Source organism: Gracilinanus agilis, chromosome 4, assembly GCF_016433145.1.
Source record: "Gracilinanus agilis isolate LMUSP501 chromosome 4, AgileGrace, whole genome shotgun sequence".
Lineage (NCBI taxonomy): Eukaryota > Metazoa > Chordata > Mammalia > Didelphimorphia > Didelphidae > Gracilinanus > Gracilinanus agilis.
Genome location: NC_058133.1, coordinates 434,184,026 through 434,204,692, shown reverse-complemented (window position 1 = coordinate 434,204,692; position 20,667 = coordinate 434,184,026). Strand labels below are relative to the sequence as shown.

At 40.2% G+C, this 20,667-nt stretch overlaps 1 protein-coding gene across 1 annotated transcript in view; it reads left to right on the top strand.

Annotated features, from left to right (window-relative positions):
• FRMD1 (FERM domain containing 1) overlaps positions 1–20,667 on the top strand; it is a 49,850-nt gene that overhangs the window by 27,843 nt on the left and 1,340 nt on the right. Inside the window, exons 4-12 of the mRNA XM_044675483.1 lie at positions 1,146–1,222; positions 5,167–5,353; positions 6,786–6,941; positions 10,129–10,194; positions 10,422–10,490; positions 11,574–11,748; positions 15,286–15,606; positions 15,968–16,096; positions 17,198–17,277. Coding sequence (XP_044531418.1) covers positions 1,146–1,222; positions 5,167–5,353; positions 6,786–6,941; positions 10,129–10,194; positions 10,422–10,490; positions 11,574–11,748; positions 15,286–15,606; positions 15,968–16,096; positions 17,198–17,277 — 1,260 coding nt within the window. The remainder of the gene's footprint in view (positions 1–1,145; positions 1,223–5,166; positions 5,354–6,785; positions 6,942–10,128; positions 10,195–10,421; positions 10,491–11,573; positions 11,749–15,285; positions 15,607–15,967; positions 16,097–17,197; positions 17,278–20,667) is intronic.

The following is a 20,667-nucleotide window of genomic DNA, read 5'->3' as shown; positions in this document are numbered from 1 at the left end:
CAATGCAATGATCTAGCACAATTCTGAGAGCTTATGAAAATGAATGCTATCCACATTGAGAGAAAGAATTGTGGGAGTAGAAATGCAGAAGAAAAGCATTATTTATCACTTGTTTATTTGGGTATATGATTGGGATTTTGGTTTTAAAAGATGATTCTATTACAAAAATGAACACTATGGAAATAGGTTTTGAGTGATGTAAAACCCAGTGGAATTGCTTGTCAACTATAGGAGAGGGGAGAGAAGATGGGAGGAAGACAATATGAATCATATAACCTTGGAAAACTTATGTGTAGATTTGTTACTGGAATAAAATAAAGAAAATTTAAAAAATAAAATAAATTAAGTTCAAAGTGACTGGAACTTGGGGACCAAAAATTCAAGCAAAGTTAAGGAATAGGCTGTTCAGCAAAGATCTAGATCTTTATGGGAGAATCAGCCAATAAACATTTATTAAGCATATATTATGTGCCAGGCACTCTTGTCAGTGCTAGAGTCACTGAGAGAAAAACAAAACAAAAACAGTTCCTGCCTTCATGGTGTTTACATTGTAAAACCACATATACACATTAAGCTTATACAAAATGTATACAAGGTCATTTTTAGGGAATTAACTAGGAACTGGGAGGATTAGAAAAGTTTTCTCAAGAGAAATTAAATTTTGGTCAGCATCATATTGTTCCAGCCCAAACTAGCTGACAACAAAAATTTCCACACTGCCTCTGCAGTCATCTGTAGTGCTGGCTTCATCTGTAATCAGCAAGTATTCATGATGAACGGGCTTTGTTTGTAGGGAATATCTGAGTTTATGCAATTCCACATTTCATAATTATTTGTCATTCTGTTTGCCATAGTTTTTTTAAGGTTGTGTGTGTGTGTGTGTGTGTGTGTGTGTGTGAGAGAGAGAGATTATCTTGTGATTTTTTTTATGTAAGTCTGTTTAATTTTTTTAATTGGCTTAAATTTAGGTTTAGAATTAGAGAAGGGAACTAGATGAGAAAATCAATAGATTAGGCAAAGTATCAGAGCACAAAATAAATATGCAGAAGAAAATGGAAAAGGGATGAGATTGGGATTCTGATATCCACAACATGAAAGACATTAGGTGATTAATTTATATTTCTTTCCTATAACCATCTCTGCAGGGAAATGAGAAGTCCAACCCTCCTTTTGTTGCCTTCTTCAGAGTGCAATACTATGTGGAAAATGGGAGAATTATTAGGTACTTATTATTTATGTATTCATTTTTTATTGATTTGTTTTAAATTTTTTATTTTGAGTTCCACATTCTCCATTCTCCTTCCTCTCACCAATTGAAAAGGCAAGTAACATGATACCCATTTATGTATTCATTTTTATAGGACCTTATTAGTAAGAGTGACAGGCTGGGATTCTATGAAGGTAAAGTAGAACCTCTTCAAAATCAGGGTGTATTCTGTAGAAGAAAATGTATTTCATTTAGTTCTTGGACTTTGGTGCCAATCAGCTTCAATTGACTGGAATTTGAAGGTCCTTGATTAAATATATGACCAAGCCCCAAGACTTGGGTAAAGTTAATCTACATTTTAATTTTGTTTTCAAAACAAAACAAAGCCTCTGTGGTTTTGGGTGGAAATGATTTTTTTCTCCAAAGTGGCAGCATGTATTATCTGCATAACTGCTCATGGCCACAGATATTTGCCTTTGGCTACTCCCCAGTAGTGTTGGGGTGGGGAGCAGAAGGAGAGAAATAAGGGGGGTTGTTGGGAAAGCTTAGCCTAAAGGGATTATACATTTGAGTGGGTTCCATTCACTTGGAATAGAAGTAACATTCTAGCTGAATTTCCCAGTTTCTCCCTAGTGGAAAAAGAGGGTTTTTCTTAGTGTTATCATCCAGGGTATGAGTGAATATTATTATCCAAAAACTAGAGGTATTTAGGTGAGTTTAAAACAAGCCTGACTTACCACCCCCATCCCATCCTCACATCCTTTCTCCCATAATGGTAAAGCTGGTTTTGGGTGGTTTCTCTCAGACTATTGACCCACCTAAAACCTTTCTGACCAGGAAAAGGACCTTTAAAAGGAACAACTATAACAAATGCCTTAAAAAGAGCTTTGGTTGGAAAACTTTTAGAAGCGTCTGGCTGTGGTTCTGGTCCTTCTGCCTCTGGTATGACAAGATGAGAATGAGACAGAGAGAAAAAAAAAACCAGAATGATTCTGGGGCATCCTCAATTCAGTGTAGCAAAACATTTTTCAGGTGTCTGCCATGAGCTTAGTAGTCCCTTTGCCAGGAATGCAGAAATGGCCATGATAAAGCCAAACTCCTGATGGTATTTGCAGTTAAATACAGGGGATAAGGTATGTTCTTGAAGAGGATATAATTTGTAATATGGTAACTACAAAGGAAAGGTTAAAAAATTATGGGGAAATTAGAGAGACCACTTTCAGCTGGAGGAAAAGAGAATACTTGTTCTAGTGCAGTGATAGTGAACCTTTTAGAGACTTAAGTGCCCAAACTATACTCTCATGCTGCATGTAAGCCACCTCCTTTACCTCAGACAGGGGAGGGAGGAAGTGCTCCCATTGGGCTGCTAGGCAGAGGGGTGAATCATGTGAGAAATGTTTCAGACACCCATGGAGAAAGGGCAGAAGAGCAGCCCCCTCTGGCACATATGCTATAAGTTCACTAACATGATTCTAGTGGTCCTGACATACACCAGAAAGAATAAATAGAGGGGAAAATGTCCTGTGTGAATGCACCCAGTGATGAAAGGTCAGAACAAGTTGAGGACTAACTTAACTGGTTTTCTAATTTGTCTGGTACATAGACTTGGTTAATAGATTAATGTGAAATAAGACAGGAAAGCTAGATTGGAATGAGATCTCCTGGAGGACTTTGATTCTAAATATACCAGACTTTGAACTCTTTAGCATGGTTTGGGGAGCAGGATGGCTACTCTGTCAACGTTTAAGTGGGCAGTGACAGCCAGCACACTTTCATGAGGGCTAAGAAGGGAATAGGACAGGTGGCCACTAACCTGAATGCCAGTTAAAATCAGCCAACTTGCCACCTTTAATTGAAAGCTTCCAACTTCAGACAATGGCCCTCAGAGAGAAAAGTTGTAAAGCATATTCCGACTTATATGGGCACCTCTAGGATACATAATATTAAATACAAGAGATTGAAGATTAAGTCAGTATGTAAGCACTTATTAGGTGCTAGTGATACAGTAAGATTGCAGTGGGTTGAGAAATTGAAATAAGGAGTATACATAGTTTGGGAGGTGTTGGCTCATTTGTTTTTTGTTTTGTTTTGTTTTTCTCTTAGGAATTTGAAAGGAGAAATCTAGGAGAGATACAGGATAGTATCTTGGAAGGGATATAGTAAGGTCCAGGGAAGATTCTTTTAAGGATAGGGAAGAACTGAACCTACTTATTGGCAGCAAGTAAGTAGCTATTAAATAGAGAGGAAAGGAAGATTATGGAGAGTAGAGGGTATGATTTAGTTAAAAGAAAACTAAGATTTATCTGGTGGGCAGGAAATAGGTCACATGAACAAATTCCAAAGGGCATTAGGAAAAGCTTGCTTCCCCCAAAAGGGTGTTTTATTCAGGCCCATGTTGGGCAGGGGGAACCTTAACAGAGTCAGAGTAACATGGAAAATGGACAGATCACTTGGCTGGGAACCAAGAGATCTAAGTCTAAATCCCAGGTCCACAAAAGTTGTTAGTATTAACCATGTTGGCAAACCTATAAATAAATGAACATAGATATAGATAAACACACACACATATTTACACATACAAATAAATATACAAAATAAACACAAAGTTTTTGGGTCAGAGGAGTCATGAGCAAATGTGGGACCATGAAAGACTTCATGGTGCTAATGTTTAAGCTGAATTTTGAAGGAAACTATACCGAAAGGAGGAGGGAAAACATCCTAAGAGTGGGAGATAATCAGTGCAGATGCATGAAAACAGTAAATACCATGTTATGTGGGAGGAGAAATTAGAAGGCCAGTTTGACTAAATTCAAATGTATAGGAAGAGAGGATTAAGGTGAAATAAAGCTAGAAAGGTGTAGGTTACAGCCAAGTCATGAACAAATTTAAATACCAAACAGAAAAGTTTTTATTCCATCCTAGAGGAGCCAGAGCAAGAGAATGGCATGATCAGTCAGCCGTCTGCTGAAGAAAAATTGCTTGGGTAACTTCTCCAGAGGATAGATTAGAGAGAAGACAGACCTGAATTAGGAAAATCAATTCAGAAGCTATGCAGGAGTCCAAGTGAGAGGTGGCAAGTCTCTGAACCAGGAGAGTGGCCATGTGAATAGAGAAAAGGTGAAGGATATTAAGAGATGAAAGAAGGCTGAATCCACAAAATTGAGCAACTGTGACTGCATTATTTAGGGTGAAGGAGGTTGTGAACTCAAGGGACTGGAAGGATGGTGATAGGGAAGTTATAAACATGAGCTATTATAGTTATAATTTTATTATGATGATTATGCAATTTGGAATAATCCAACGTAAACATTTCATTATGAATACCTGCAGTTATAGGAATGACAATATGGCTGACCACTCTTGGGATCATAGATCTAGAACCAAAAGGGACCTCATGGGCTACTGAATTCAATTCCTTATTTTATGGGGAGGTTATGAGACTCAGAGGAGTTATGACTTACCCATTGCTATACTGTTAGGAAATGGCAGAGTCAGGATTCATACTCAGATTTTCTCATTTCAAAACCAGCTCTCTCTTTACTTTGCTTCACTGTCTTAATTTCTACTGTGCCCATTATACTAAAGTTCCCAGGGATACAGTAATGGATATAATCCAGATCTTGTCCCCAAAGAGCCTAAAATATCTTAAAAGTGAGATGTATATATATATATATATATATATATATATATATATATATATACACACACATATACACATATATACACATATATAATATGTAAATATATATAATAATAAAAGAAAATTGTCTTTAGTGAGTACCAGAGGAGAGGCATAAATGATCTGGGTTCCTGCTATGCAGGTTCAAGGCAGAGTTGCCCATTGAGGCTCCTTCTACCCACAATATGGTGGCCTATGGACCAGACTCAACTATGGGGCCATCTTGGCACTTAAATTTCACTACACTCAGCTGTTTCTGTTTTCTCCTCTTGTGTTCCAGTGACAAGGTCGCAAGACGTCTCTATTACCACCACCTCAAGGAACAGGTGCTGAGGTCCCAGTGCACCCACAAGGAGGAAGTCTACTTCCTATTGGCTGCCTATGGGCTTCAAGCAGACTTGGGCAACTATAGAGAGACTGCCCATGTGGGGAAATATTTTGAACCTCATTCCTACTTTCCTCAATGGGTAAGATTTTCCTTTATATTTATAAAGTAGCTTAGTGAGCCTTTTGCCCAGGAGGTGATAGAATTTCCTTTCCACATTCCCCAGGTGTATTCCCTCACAATAATTCTACCCTTATTACCCTTTTGCTCTTTGACAGTTATAGTAACATCTACTTGGAATTGCAAAGGGGACAAGGAGAAGAGGCTAAGGACAAAGGCAGAATATTGGAAAATGAATGAAATATTTTTATTTGAACTTCATAGAAATTTAAGGTGGCTTATCATTTTTCCTATTTTTTAAATTCAGTGCTCTGTCCATTTTTAAAAGAGCACTATGGTCAGAGGACTTGTGCTCAAATCTTACCTGACACCATGACCTATATAATTGTAGGCAAGTCACAACCTTCCTGGACCTCTGGTTTCTTTCTCTGTAAAAATGAAGAGGCTGGACCAGGTGGTCTCTGACCTCCCTTCTAATCTTAGATCTGTGATCTATAGTCAAGCATCATAGGAGTAAGACAATAACTTTTCTCAAAGAATTCACGATAAAGGTGTAAGATTTCCATGGACTCTATATATTCCTTATTCTTGAATGCTTTATTCCTATATTTTACCACATCTACCCCAAAACCTTTCCCCACCTCCATTAATTTGAATCCGTGGAGGATATTGAAGGAACTGTAATGGAAAGAGTTGGAGGGTTATTCATAGTCAGGAAACCCCAGTTTCTTGTCCCTACTTTATCACTTTCCACCAGAGCCAATGGAGGAGTCACTGTTTAATCAATCAACAGTGTCTGTCTCTCAAAGTTGACTGGAAACTGAGTAAATTGGATACAAGTATATTTTTATAAGATCCTGTTTCTTCAAGTGACTGTCTTGTTTATTTAGGGAATACACAGGAGAGACAGAATTAGATGGTAGAAAGTAGCATGCTTGTTTCTCACTAACAAGTGATATGGATGATAAATCAAATGGGGATTTCATGGAGGAGGTGACATGGGAACCACAGAATATTAGTACTGGAAAGGACATTGGAGATCATCTAATCCATGCCTCTTTGTTTTACAGACATGGAAACAAATTCACAAGGACAGTAATTTAATTTAAACTTAATCAAAAGTTGCAAAGCTGCTAAAAATAAATTTTGAAAAATTTAAATAAACATAGCTAACAAGTACTGAGCTAGAAAAATCAATGGATTTTGAACAAGACTTTTGTTCAAATTCCAGCTTTGCTTTTTTATTGCCTATTAGTTTTAGGGGCAAGTCACCTTACTAATTTGGGCCTCGGACTTCTTATCAATCAAACATCAGAATTAGGGTGACCTCAGAGGTCCTTTTCAGTTCTAAATTTTTGTGATCCTGGGCATTAACGGGAAGGAAGAAATTAGGCAAGTCAAGTAGGGTAGACAGGAAAGTCTTGAGAGCTACTGACGTGGCATTCTTTCTGTAGATTATCACAAAGAGAGGGAGAGACTACATCCTAAAACATGCTCCAGAGATTCACCGAGAGCAGCAGGGGCTGACTACCAAAGAAGCTGTGCTAAAGTTCATCAAGGAGTCCTGTCTACTGGAAGATGTTCCTGTTCACTTTTTCAAGTTACAAAAGGTTGGACTGAACATGGGAAGAGCATTTAATCTCTCTGCAACTGAACTGAGGCTCAGGGCTGATGAGCTGCACTTCTTTTTAATGTCTCTTATCTGCTGAAAAGCAACGATGTTTATACAAGGGATAATGACGTTAGCATGTGTTTTGGAGATGGGGTCTAAAATGCCTTCTGGGTACTTTTGGGATGGGGGAAGCATGCACTAATTTCTATTAAAATTCCATTCTCAAATTCAACCCATTATAAACTTTGATCAAATGAGATGGTCCAGTTGAACAGAAGTGCTTTCTAAATCTTAAGTAGCACTGTAGAAATTATCTAGTTTAGTCTTTCACTTTAGATGAGAAAACTAAGGCTTAGAAATATGACAGGTCTTAATAATATCAAGAGCAAAGAGGTAACAATAAAAAGCAAAGTTACCTAGGGTTTGATTAGTACCCTATGGTAGAATCCTTAAAGAAGATGGGAAAATTCCATTATGATTCTTAAAGTTTTAAAACAAAGATTGTCAAAGATTTAGACCCTATCATAACATTAAATGGAGGTAAGGATAAGCCTAAAGTGTTCTGGGGAGAGAGACACAGAGCTCCAAGACAGAGTTAACATAAAGATGAAAGGACTAAATGAATGTATAAGAATAGACTTGTCCTGGGCACAGAAACCAATTTCTTACCTGTAAGGAAGGTACCTAGCTAGGAAAATTTTGACCTGCACACCTTTAAGCCCTTTGATCTGGGGCAGATTTGAAATCTTAGTAAGTTTTTGTTGACCCTACAGGCAAACCCAAGCAACTTTCTTCTACCACATCCATCTTGGAGGGACAAGAGCTGTCTGTCTAGTAGAAGCCAGAAGGTCCCCAAAGCTTGTTTCTTCATTTCCCTGAATCCCCAGTTGTATCTCATTTTACGCTGATAACATTCATGAGGGAAAGGTATCAAGTTCTCTAAGGGACGGTTGAGGGAAATAAGTTTCTCTTCTGGCTTCAAGCCTAATGTTAGTTTAACCCTTCATCTGTCATGCCACTCTTCCCCTGTGCTTTCCCTTCACCAGTATCTTTTCCTCCTAATTTGACTCCAGGAGTTCTTTCAAGAGGTGAGGGGGACATGGCTCATGAGGAAAAAATTCCTGGGATCTATTTTCAGGGATATAGTCTAGTCCTTATCCAGGGAGCCTAAAGGCAAACCCAAGTTGGCTTTTTGGTGATCTAATGACAGCCTGTGTTTGCCCTGTTGGTGCACTTCTATTTCCTGGGGAGTCCTGTCTGCCAAGGTCCTTCCCATCAACGTGCCTGTGATAAAAACAGGTTGAGGGGTGGTGGTGGTATTTATGCTCCTTAAATTAGGCTGGGTGATGTAATCAATCATAAGAGACTAGAGCCTTGGCAATTATTGTTTGGAAAATCTGGGCATGTTGATTGTGTGAATAGCCACAGGCACCCTACAGACTTTCGAAAGAGGCTCTGGAACAACTTGTTGGTTCTTGCTTTTCCTGTGGGTGGATTTGTGGAACTGGCATGTTTCTCGAGGAGGCTGCCCAGATGGATCCCTTTGTGGTGTTAGTACCCACAGTCCTGGCCCATTCCCTGGCCAGATGTGGCAGCTGTGCTAGTATTATTTGAAATACTGGTGCCCTTGTAAGAAGACATGAGCAGAGAGTATAAAGTAGATCATTCTATTAGGATAAATTTCTGAACAACTACCTATGTGGACCATATCCAGATTAAGTAGAGCCTGGTTTCCCTTAGGACAGATAGAGGTCAGTCAGTTCAGCTAAGACCCTTTCTTTGTCATACAGGCAAGAACCATTTCCTTTGTACCATGATAATCAACATGATGTCTTACAAGGAGAAACTTTTCCCTCTGCAATGACACAAGTAGCAGGGGTTAATACCAGGCTCTCTAAGGGAAAGAGTCTCAAACAGCAAGAATTAAGCTGGAGGACAGAAGCTTGCTTGAGCTCTAAGCTAGTTGGGTTGGAGAAAGAAGAACAAATGAACCTACATGTATTCCCAAAGTTTCATCTCAAGCACTAGGTAAAGCAACATGCTTTAACAATATTATGAACTGAATGAGCATTTTGGGTAGCCTGAGAACCTAATTACCAAATATGTCATTGTTTCTATTATAAAAACATGTTTAGGTTTCCAAATAATGCCTCTCAAATGAACACATGGCAAGGGTCACTCCGCTTTCCCCGATAGGGAGGAAACAGCCACAGAAGGCTGCAGACGAGAAAGATAGGAGCATCTGGCACAAAAACTGTTAGTGCATAGAGTTGTTCAGCAGGGAGTACAATCTCCCACTTACTTCCCCTACAAATGTCCTGCCCTAAAGAGCAATTGGGCAGTCATTTTCTGGATACCCACCCTTAGCCCCATTGTTTACCAATTCCAACCATTTGAGAAATAAATAAGAAAAATGCTCGTCCTCTCTGTGGGAGTTCTGCTTTCCGATGGGAATGGAAAGAGAAGAGGAAAAAAGGGGATGCTGATGAGTTTAATCTTAGTTCTCCAGACACTACTGTAGATGCAGTGAGTGGTAAGGTGTCAACATACTTTTAACCATGTTAAGAATTGAGTAGACATTTTTGGGTAGCTGGAGAACCTAACTACCAAGTATGTCATTTTTTTCTATTATAAAAACACGTTTAGGCTTCCAACTAATGTTTCTCCAATGAATACATGGCAGGAGCTCACCTTCCTTTCCTACTGACATATGAACCTCTGCTTTCAATTTCTTTGAAGTTTGTAGCCTTTTACTGTAAAATACAGCAGTGTCTCATCTGAGGTAGGAATAGCTGGTGACGCTGATACTTTTATTTAGTTTTGGGGGGAGGACTTTCTAAGTGTATCTCCATACCCAAGATATGCAGGAAGTGATGTTTTGGTTCATAGGCCAGGCAGAGACCTGGATTTTGTCTACCGAAAAGTAGTTATGACCTCTGCTAATCACAGATAACACCATGCCAGTAGGTAAATGACCTCAAACATTCAGAAGTGAGAACAATGCCCCTCCAAGCCCCCAACCCCTTCGTGGCCCCACCATCTTTCAGTGATAGGCATCCACTACATTCAAATGTCAGATAACCCTCTGGCTTCCTCTTGAGCTGCTGTAGAAATAGAGCTCGTATATGCATCCCTGGGCGCACACACACAACTTTTGACCTTATTGACTTTTTGGGTCTTTTTAGGATAAGAAGGAAGATCGGCCAACAATTGTCCTGGGTCTCACCCTAAAAGGAATGCACATTTATCAGGTAATGGAAGAGGCTTTAGCTCATCATCTCTGCACACAGACTTTTCTCCCTTACCCTCCCAACCTCATAAAAGTATTTTCACCTCCCCGAAGGCAAAAATACTGAGTTGTGTGCATTGTTAACATTCTTCCTTCTGCCTGAAGGCAACCCGGGTCCCATCCCCCCACTTCTGGGCTCATCTTTGTTTCCAGCCAACTCCAAACCAGGTTATGTTTGTTATTTCACAGGAGGTAAACCATTCCCGGCAGCTGCTCTATGACTTCCCCTGGGCACATGTTGGAAAGCTGGCATTTCTTGTGAGTATAGAGCAACACCAGTGACATTATCTAAGTGCATAGCATTGATTGAGAAGACTGTGCAAATAAATATACGTTATCATGAAAAGCATAAACACCCCAGATCTAGGCACCCTGCAAGTTTTTATAATTCCTGGCCTATAGAAGCTAATATATCTATATCTATTCATCTCTATGTACATACATATATACACACACACATGTATATATATATATATATGTAGACAGACAGACAGACAGAGAGTAGAGAGAGACAGACAGAGAGGAGAGAGAGAGAGTGTCAGGGAGAAAAATACCTCGATAATGTTGCAAGGAGGGTTATGTAATGCTTGGAGGGGTAAGGAAATGGGTCCCCAGGGGAAGAAGGGGTCACTTTGACCAACATAGACTTAGAACCAAAATGGACATTAAAGAGTTATACAGGTCAGCTCCATTTTTTTATAGATTAGGAAATTGAGGTCCAAAGAAGCTAATGTGATTTGCCCAGCCTCTCCCAGTAGAAAATATCCAAGATGAGATCCACATTGAAATTCTTTGCCTCCCAAATTCAGGACTTTTGACACTGTTCCATATTGTTTCTCATTTTTGCCTTCTGAGTAGGGTTTGAAATTTTTAGGGGTCTGCCATATTTGGAGTCTATTCCAGATTCCCCTCCTGACCTGGTGGTGAAAATTGCCACTTGTACATGTGTCTCACTCTCTCTCTTCTGCATGCCATCCCAGGAGCTCTAGTGGCCATACATTCTATACCAAGAACTCATTATCTCTCCAGAGAACCTGTCAAGCTCTAGGTTGAAGGAAAGATTTTAAAACACCACGTCCCTTTGATCCCAAGAAGGCCAAATTTGAAAATTCTTAATAAGTCTTTACCTTCTATTTTAGAATCAATATTATTAGTCTAAGAACAGAAGAACAGTAAGGGCTGGGCAATGGAGGTTAAGTAACTTATCTAGAGTCACACAGCTAAGAAGTGTCTGAGGGAAGATTTGAACCCAGGGCCTCCCATTTCCTGGCCTAGTTCTCTATCCACTGAGCTATCTAGCTGCCCCCAAATTTGAAAATTCTTTTCTGTGTTTTATCTCAGGGCAAAAAATTTGAGATCCAACCAGATGGTTTGCCTTCTGCTCGAAAACTGGTCTACTACACCGGTTGTCCATTCCGCTCTCGGCACTTGCTACAGTTACTCAGTAACAGTCATCGACTCTACCTGAATGTCCAGCCAGTACTGAAACAGATCCGACAACTGGAGGAAGTAGAAGGTAGGCTGTGATCGAGTAGGAAGGGAGAGCATTCTGGGGCTTCATTGAACAAGCCTTCTTATGTCTCTTTGGCATTATAGCTTGTATAAGTTTGGGAGTTAAATAAGAAAAAAGACATGAGGTTAATTTTCTGTGTGTGTGTGTGTGTGTGTGTGTGTGTGTACTAAAGTTCTATTCTGAATGTTTGGCTCAAAGAATTATCACCAGAAACTAGCCAGATGATAGAAATACATTTTTCTTTTAATTTTTTGCTATTCTACCTAGTCCCACCCCTTTCCTGCATGTACTTTCTAGTTTGAGAAAAGGAAGAGGAATTCATCCTTTCTCAAATTCTCATCATTGCTCCCATTTTTAATTGTGGTACTTTGCCTAAGACAGGTTTGGGTTGCCTTTTGAATATTATTGAACCAAGGCAAGCTACCAATATTTCCTTCTTCCAAAGTAGAGTTGATTAAAAAATAGCTGGAGACTAGGCTAGCAAATCTTCTGTTCCTCCTCTTCCCACATCCTCTCCCCTAGATTTTTCCAATCGTTTAAAAAATCCTGTTCTTTTTTGTTAGCCACCTTGCCCACATATAGAGACTGTTGTCCTTGAGTCATTTTCAGTTATGTTTGACTCTACTTGACCCCTTTGAGGGTTTTCTTGGCAATGACATTGGAGTAATTTGCCATTTCCTTCTCTAACTCATTTTACAAATGAGGAAATTGAGGCAAACAACACTAAGTGGCTTTCCCAGGGTCACCCAGCTAGTGAGTATCTAAGGCCAGATTTGAACTGAGATCTTCCTGATTCCAGACCTTAAGTTCTATCAACTGCTCTAGCACATAGAGAATAGGAAACTGAAATTCCATACTGATTCCCCTTCCAGCTACACCTGTTGGATTCACTTCCATTCCCTTTTGACTGATTGGGTTTCAAGGTCTTCCCCTGACTGCCAGGCTTACATTTATGCCTCCATTACCCTTAATGTCCCAGTTAAAATGAACACAAATGAGTCTCATTCACTTTATGAGGGCCAGCATTCCTGGACTAGAGCTGCGGTGTGTATGGGGAGGAGCAAGAACTAGAGAGATGAAGGCTCACAGGGTGATAGATGGGCAGAGCCTACACATTCCTTTGGTCTGTAATGAACCCATTTAGCTGAGCTCTGCAATACCTCAGACAGGATTGCCAAGAATTCCACATTCTTCCATCTGCATTGGTCTTCCCAGCAAGCCTTAGCAACTCTTGCTAGAGAGAAAATTGTTATAGACACCCGTCCTCAGTTTCTTTTAATGTAAACTGCTGAGGAGAGAATTTTACTAAGGTTTGTTCTGGGTTTCTTTGGAGAACAGCCTCTCCAAGACAACTGATAATGATGGTAATTAATTGTAATCAGCATTTTATGATTGGGTTCACCTTGAGCAGAAGAGAGGACGATTGGACTTAGAACTTTGTTTTGCTTCAGCTTCTCCACACTCCAAGCCACACATGGGAGTGTTTATTGAGTGAAATTTCTTCCCTTCCTTCCAGAGTGAGTGTGGTGAAGGGGAAGAGGGTGTGCCCTCTTTGGCAACCTAGGAATAGGTAAACGATACTGGATGGTATCTTCTTTAGAAAAGATCAGTGTGTGCCCTTATACTCACCATCTGGCATTCAATGTGTTGTGTCTACCAAATTTTAGTTTAGTTTTATTTTTTTGTTATTGTTGTTCCATCCTTATGCCCCCACTAGGGATATAGAGATAGCAAGAGGACTTAGGGAATCTGCTTTCAGTAGCTTTGATTGGTTTAAGCGGTCTCTAGGTGAGGAAATTCTCTTTGCCAAAACAGACTAGCCCCTTCATTTTTAAAATTGTTCTTTTCTTCTTTTTTTTTTTTAAGAAACGTTTTCTGAACTTGGCAATAAGGTAAACACTTTCATACACAAAACTGAACAGAAAAAGAATACTATCCTTGAAGCTTGAATCTATATTATGTACAGCTTGCTTTTCAACTTAAAGCACATGATACATTCATCATGCTATTTCCATACCTCTCCTGCTTATCTTTGTTTCCTCTTGGCTTTCTTTTTTTTTTGCTAACCCCATCACTTTACTTCCCACTTCCTCCCTGTCTTAACCCTCCCAAAACTGAATAAACAAGTAAATGATAAAGCATATACTCAAGCAAAGCAAATCCCCACATTGGCCCCAGCCAGAAATGCATCCCTTATTTTGTACCATAGCAGGCTCTTTCACAAGCCCCGTGAAATTATGGCTACCATTGCATTGATCAGAATTTGTAAGTTCTTAAGTTTTCCAAGGTTTTTTGGTTTTCCATTGTTGATGTTATTATGTAAGGTTTTCTAGTTATACTTACTCTACTCTATGACAATTCATGTAAATCTTACCATTTCCTTTTGTACCTCTTACGACACAATATTCCATGGCATTCATATACCATAATTGGTATAATCATTCCTCAATAGATAGGTATCTGCCTAGTTTCAGGCTTGTTGCTGCTACGAAATACTTATAGGTCCTTTTCCTCCTTCTCTGATGCCTAGTATCTAGTATCAGTGGTTCTGGGTCAAAAGGAATACACAAGTTAGTGACTTGATTGATTCCAATGACTTCTGAGAAAGGCTGGAACAATTCACAGCTCCCCTAATTATATATTAATGTGCTTATTTTTCCATAGCCCTTTGAACAATAATTATTTTCCTTTTTTGTCATTATGGCCAATGTAGTGGGTATCGTTATGCAACCTCAGAGTTTAATTTCCATTTCTCTTGTTAATTGGGATTTTAAGTATTTTTTCTTTTTCTTTTTTTTTTTTAAACCCTTACCTTCCATCTTAGAATCAATACTATGTATTGGTTCTAAGGCAGAAGAGCAATAAGAGCTAGGCAATGGGGGTTAAGTAAGTTGCCCAGGGTCACCCAGCTAGGAAGTGTCTGAGGCCAGATTTGAACCCAGGATGATCTCCCATCTCTGGGCCTGGCTCTCAAATCCGCTGAGCCACCTAGCTGCCCCAGGAATGTTTTTGTTTGTTTGTTTGTTTGTTTTTTTAATGGCGACTGGTCTTTTCCCTTTGAAACTGCTTTTTCGTATACTATATCTATTAGGGAATGGTTTTTGTTTTTACATTTGAATCAGCTCTTCATATATCTTGGATATTAGCCTTTTGTCAAAGAAAGTTATTAGAAAGATTTTCTCCTCCAGTTAACTGCCTTAAAATTACATCTATCAATTTTGTTTGTGCAAACTCAGTTTTATGAAATCAAGATTATCCATTTTATATTGTGTAATCTTTTTATCCCTTGTTTTGAACTCTTCCCCTCAAACTGGCATCGTTTCTGAAATTTTATATAATCTTAGAGTAGGCTAGAGCATTCAGAAGTTAAATGATTTGTCATGGGTCACATAACAAGTAGATCATCAGAAATGAGACCCAAACTGAATATTTTTTAACTCCTGGGCCAGATCTTTGTCCGCTGCCCCACACTGACTCTCAAGTGATGCTTATACATTCCTTTGTTCCTCTTTTCCCCTTTCTTCCTGTTCACCTCTTTAGAGAAGAAGCGTTATCGGGAGTCCTACATCAGTGACACCCTGGAGATGGACCTTGACCAGTCAGACAAGCACTCTCATGGGAGTGGAAGCAGCAGAGGCAGTCGGAACCACCACAGGCTCTCCCATCGCTCAACAGATAGTCATGGCAGCTCGCATACATCTGGCATTGAGGCTGACTCGAGACACCGTGTATCTGTGGAGATGTCTGTGGATGAACCCTTTGGCGTGGAGCTGGGCCATGGTAAAGAGAAGTCCTGCAGGTCCACCACCAGCCACAGCAGCTCTGGCATAGATAGCAGCAGTAAAGGGAGAACTGAGGATGGTGAGTGGGTGGGGGAACCAGAGGATCAGGAAAAGGGAGGTTTAAAAAAAGAGTGCACTTACTTGGAAACAGCTAGGTGATTCAGTGGCTAGAGAGCTGGGCCTGATGATGAGAAGTCCTGGGTTCAAATCTGTCCTCAGATACTCCCTAGCTGTGTGACCCTGGGCAAATCACTTAACCCCCATTGCCTAGCCCTTACTGTTCTTCGGCCTTGGAACCAATACTCAGTATTGATTCTAAGACAGAAGGTAAGGGCTTTAAAAAAGGAGAATATACTTGGTTTGGGGAGAGCTAAGTGAGTTTTCTAATCCTAAGATCTAGGTTTCTCAAATACTTTTCCTTTTGCTTCTTGTTGCTTCAGAGGTGGAGGTGATGGTAGATGGACCAGAGGAAGTGACAGTAGATGATCCAATGGGGAATAACAGATTGGAGAAGGCAGTGGAAGAAGTATCAATGAATCCACTGACTCTTGGCTTACATGGCTGCAAAGGTGAGTTCAGCTAAATTTTCTTTTTTTTCATGGGAAAAAAAATTTAAAAAGACTGAATTTGTTGGCTCAGGTTCTTGATTACAGTCATGCCTTTTCTACCTCTAATCTCATAATGGCAATGTCAGTGATGATGATAAGAGACTCAATGATTCAGCACAATATCTTCTACCTTTACCTTGGAGTCTGAAGACTTGAGTGCGAATTCCCGCTCTTCCACTTAACTTCCAGTATGACTTTGAGTACTGGACCTCTCCAAGCCCCAGTATTCTGTAAAATGAGCATATGGACTAGAGAGCATCCAAAATGCCCTCCAGTTCTAAATCTTATGATCCCATGAACTTTAAGTTTCACTGGGAGCTAAGTCATGCAAGGGCTAATATCCTTATTTTATAGATGAGAAACCTGAGGCTCATGGAAGCTTGGTGCCTTGCCATTGGTCACACAACTACTAAACGTCAGAGCTCAGATTCTGATTGATATTACTTGACTCAAAGACTAGCTTTCTTATCATTAAACCATTGCTAGCCTTAAAAAAAAAACCCTTGTGAATCTTCAGAAATGTTTCTGTATTCAAGGTGGCTATATGATCATTGTTTCTTGAAATATTGAAGATATGTAAGCATCATGCATGTCTCATGAACTTCCTCCTCTCAAGACTAGTTGCTGAATTTTGCTGTCTTGAATACTTTCTACTTCTCTTATGAGTATTGTGTAGCCACTCTAGAACATTTGTTTATTTCTTTAAGCTATTTTGTGAGTAACCTTCTTTATATTTACTCTGGCCTCTTTGACAAGGCAGAAATAAATGAGTATCAGCAGAGAAATTCCAAGTTACCTAATGAGTGCAGCAAGGCAAGAACAAGTGAAGGTTGCAGGAGAATGTCATCCATCAGTGGCCATTCTGTTGCCCGTGATGAAAGGGTTTTTGCAGGTTTCAGAATTTTGCCTTTGTTCCCTGGAGCCTGTTGACCAGGGCAGGTTGGCATGGAAGATTAAAGAGTTCTGAGCTAGGGCAAAAGTGGGAGGAGGTTGGGAAAGGTGGAGATGTGCCTATGAACCCAGGGTTCATCGTCCCTCCTGATTTTTCTTCGTTTCCTACAGACTCTCACCAGGAACCCTTTGCTGTGGTGCAGATAACACTGGTCAAGATGCGGGGGCAGAGTGTTGAAGCCCTTAACCAGGTAAAAGAGGTGACTTCCATGCCAATTGTTAAGTTTTTGCTTTTAAAGAATCTCATCACAGGCTGTTCACATGAGTGATGAACTTTATGCCTTTCATCATCAACAGACACAGGTATCATGGTTCATCTTCTCCTACAGTATATGAATTCCTATGCCCCCATAGGAAGGGCTGGCATGTTATTCAGCAGCCCAACCTTTTCCTTTCCACCTTACCCCAAACATTTTAATAACAACAATCAGAATAGCTTACATTTATGTAGGACTTACTATTTGCCAGCTGCTCTGCTAAGCACTTTACAAATATCTCATTTGATTCTCATAAAACCCTGTAAGGTAGATGCTATTATTATCCCCATTTTATAGAAAAGAAATTGAGGCAAACCAAGGTTTAGTGACTTGTCCAGGATCACACAGCTATTTAAATGTCTTGAGGCTAGATTTGAACTGGGAAATTCATGACCTGACTCTAAATCTAATGCTCTTTTTACTGCACCCCTAACTGCCCCCGACTTTAAGGAGACTGGTATTCATGCATAGATGGTTCTTTCCTTTGTAGCCTCTAATTTTGTGCAGAATCACAAATTTAGTACTGGAAGGAATTTAGGTGTTAGACATCATCTAATTTAAACTCCTTATTTTATAGACGAGAAAACTGAGACCCAGAGTGGGGATATAACTTAGATCCCAGGTGGCATGTAGCCTAGAGAACCTAGGTTGGTACCTCTGGCACCCAATGTTGTGCTCATGACCTAGCATGTTGTTTTTTTTTTTCACCTTTACCCTATGGGGAGAGTAAGTTGTAGAGTTCTCCTTTAATGAGGAGAGGCCCCTAGACCGGATAACCTTCTGTCCACCTTTATTTACCTCTCCACAATTATGAGTGTGTTTTTCTCTGCCATTTTATATTTTATAGTTTAATGGGCTATGATCCTAGGTATTGATTGACTTAAAGAAAGAGAGGAAGTGGCAAAGTGTGTCATTATGCTTGCCTTTTTCTTGAATTCTGTACCATGTGGAACTGTGGTCACCTTACAAAGATAAGCAATGATAAAATCAGACTGTGTGAGCTCAAGCAGAAAAAGCAGGTAGCCTGAGGCTCTTTGCAAACCTTGTTTATGCCCATTGCATGGATGCCTGCTTCAGGCGCTTCAGCATCTATTCCTAAAGTGCTAAATCACAGAATGGCTATTGTACTTGGGAAAATGTCATGATTCCCCCATCCTTAAGGAAAATGATGGGGATGTATGTGGAGTGGTCATTCTCTTTATTTTTTAAGCCCTTACCTTCTGTCTTGGAGTCATTACTGTGTATTAGCTCCAAGGCAGAAGAGCGGTAAGGGTGGGCAATGGGGGTCAAGTGACTTGCCCAGGGTCACACAGCTGGGAAGTGTCTGAGGCTAGATTTTAACCTAGGCTCTCCCGTCTCTAGGCCTGCTCTCTATCACTGAGCCACCCAGCTGCCCCCTGGTCATTCTCTTTAGACCTTCCATGCTCACCATTCCCCTTATAGCAGAATAGTTACGGTGGCCCTTATAATAACAACTTTCATTTGCTAGGGAAATCCTTGGGGCTGGTTAGTCTCTTTACCTGATTCATAAACAGCCTTCTGTGACCCTGGGCAAGTACCTAACCCTGCTTGCCTCAGTTTCCTCATCTATAAAGTGAGCTGAGAAGGAAATGACAAACAACTCCAATATCTTTGTCAAGAAAACCCCAAATGGAATCACAAATAGTTGGACACAACTATATGTGACTGGATATACACAAATAGCCTTAAGTGGGAAATAATGATTTTTTTTGTAGAATCCATCCAATCCAGCAAATATTATTAAGCACCTACTCTGTGCAAGGGACAGTGACGTGTGTTGAGACTATATCAAAACAAAAAACAATCTCTGCCCTCAAGAAGCTCATGCATTAATATTACTAACAAAAATAATCATAGCAAACATTCATAGTGTTTTGTTGTTTGTTGTTGTTGAGTCGTGTCTGACTATTCTCCATGGAATTTTCTTGGCAAAGATTCTGAAGTGGTTTCCATTTCCTCCTCCAGTGGATTGAGGCCAACAGAGGTTAAGTGACTTGTCCAGGATCAAACAACTAGGAAGTATCTGAGGCAATCTTTGAGATCAGGTCTTCCCGACTCCATGTCTTCATGCTCTGTCCACTTGGCTAACTAATACTCTTATTAGGGGTGTGCCTGAATAGGTCTGTACTGAAGACAATGATGCTTTCTCTTGTATCCCACGCAGCTTGATTAGGATTCATCTTGTTCTGATACTATTCACCTTGGTCTGCTCTGTTCTTTGTTTTGGCTACATACACACTGGTTGGGTATGCTGGGGGTGGGAGAGGTGAGGTGAGGGGCTGAGTGCCAGGGACACGGAAAGAAAGCACTTGTTTAGAAAAGATTATGAAATCTTTCAAATTGAGTTCCACCCGGCTGTCTCTAAAGCAGAAGTTTTCATGATTACCATCCTCACAACAGTCCATTAAGCCTCTAATTGCATGTGGCATTGTGCTATGCCCTTTTTAAGTAGAAGCCCTCCAGACATTGCCCCTGTCCTCAGGAAACTCCGGAATGATGTCTTCCCTGCTCTGACTGGGTCAAGACTTTGCAAACAAGCAAGACAGAAACATGCATCAGTCACAGAAAGGAGTCAAATGCTAATAGATGTCGTTGGAATTTTAGGGGCGGGCTTGGGTTATTTGGGCCAAGATCAAGGAGAGCCATGCCAGGCTTGGGGAAAGCACATGATTCTGGGGGTTTTTTAAGCTGGATTAGATTTTAGCTTGGTGCCAGTAATGCTTTTTGAGTCAGTTTAGCTCTAGAGCTTTAGGATAGACCAACTTTGGAGGCTTTCTCCTCCCTCAAGGGAGCAATCTAGTGAGAGTGGATTTTCTGAGGCTACAAACCCCCCACTCCTTTCCCCTTTCCCTGCCCCTCACTCAAGGCTGGTCGCTGATATATTCATGCTTCCTTTGGGGAATATAGAAAGAAATCCTCAACCCCGACTGTATCTCAAATGTCCTGAGAGGCAGGAAGTGTGGACTGATTTTTTTTTAACTTTTGTTTCCTATTTTGACAAGTCCATTGCTCAGGTGTTCCCAAGTCTTATTTAACTGTATTTTCCCCAGCCCCTGATATATATTGCCTGGCTCAAAGTAGATATGAATTGAATTTGAACAGAGAAGCACCTCGTTGGCAAATTTGGCCAAGATCACAGGTTTACTGACATAAGTAGGATCTGAGTTCTCAGCTAGTTTTTAAAAAAACAAAACAAAACATTACCTTCTGTCTTTGAATTGATACTCTTTACTTTCTGCCTTAGAATTAAGGGCTAGGAATTTGGGGTTATGTGACTTGCCCAGGGTCCCACAGCTAGGAAGT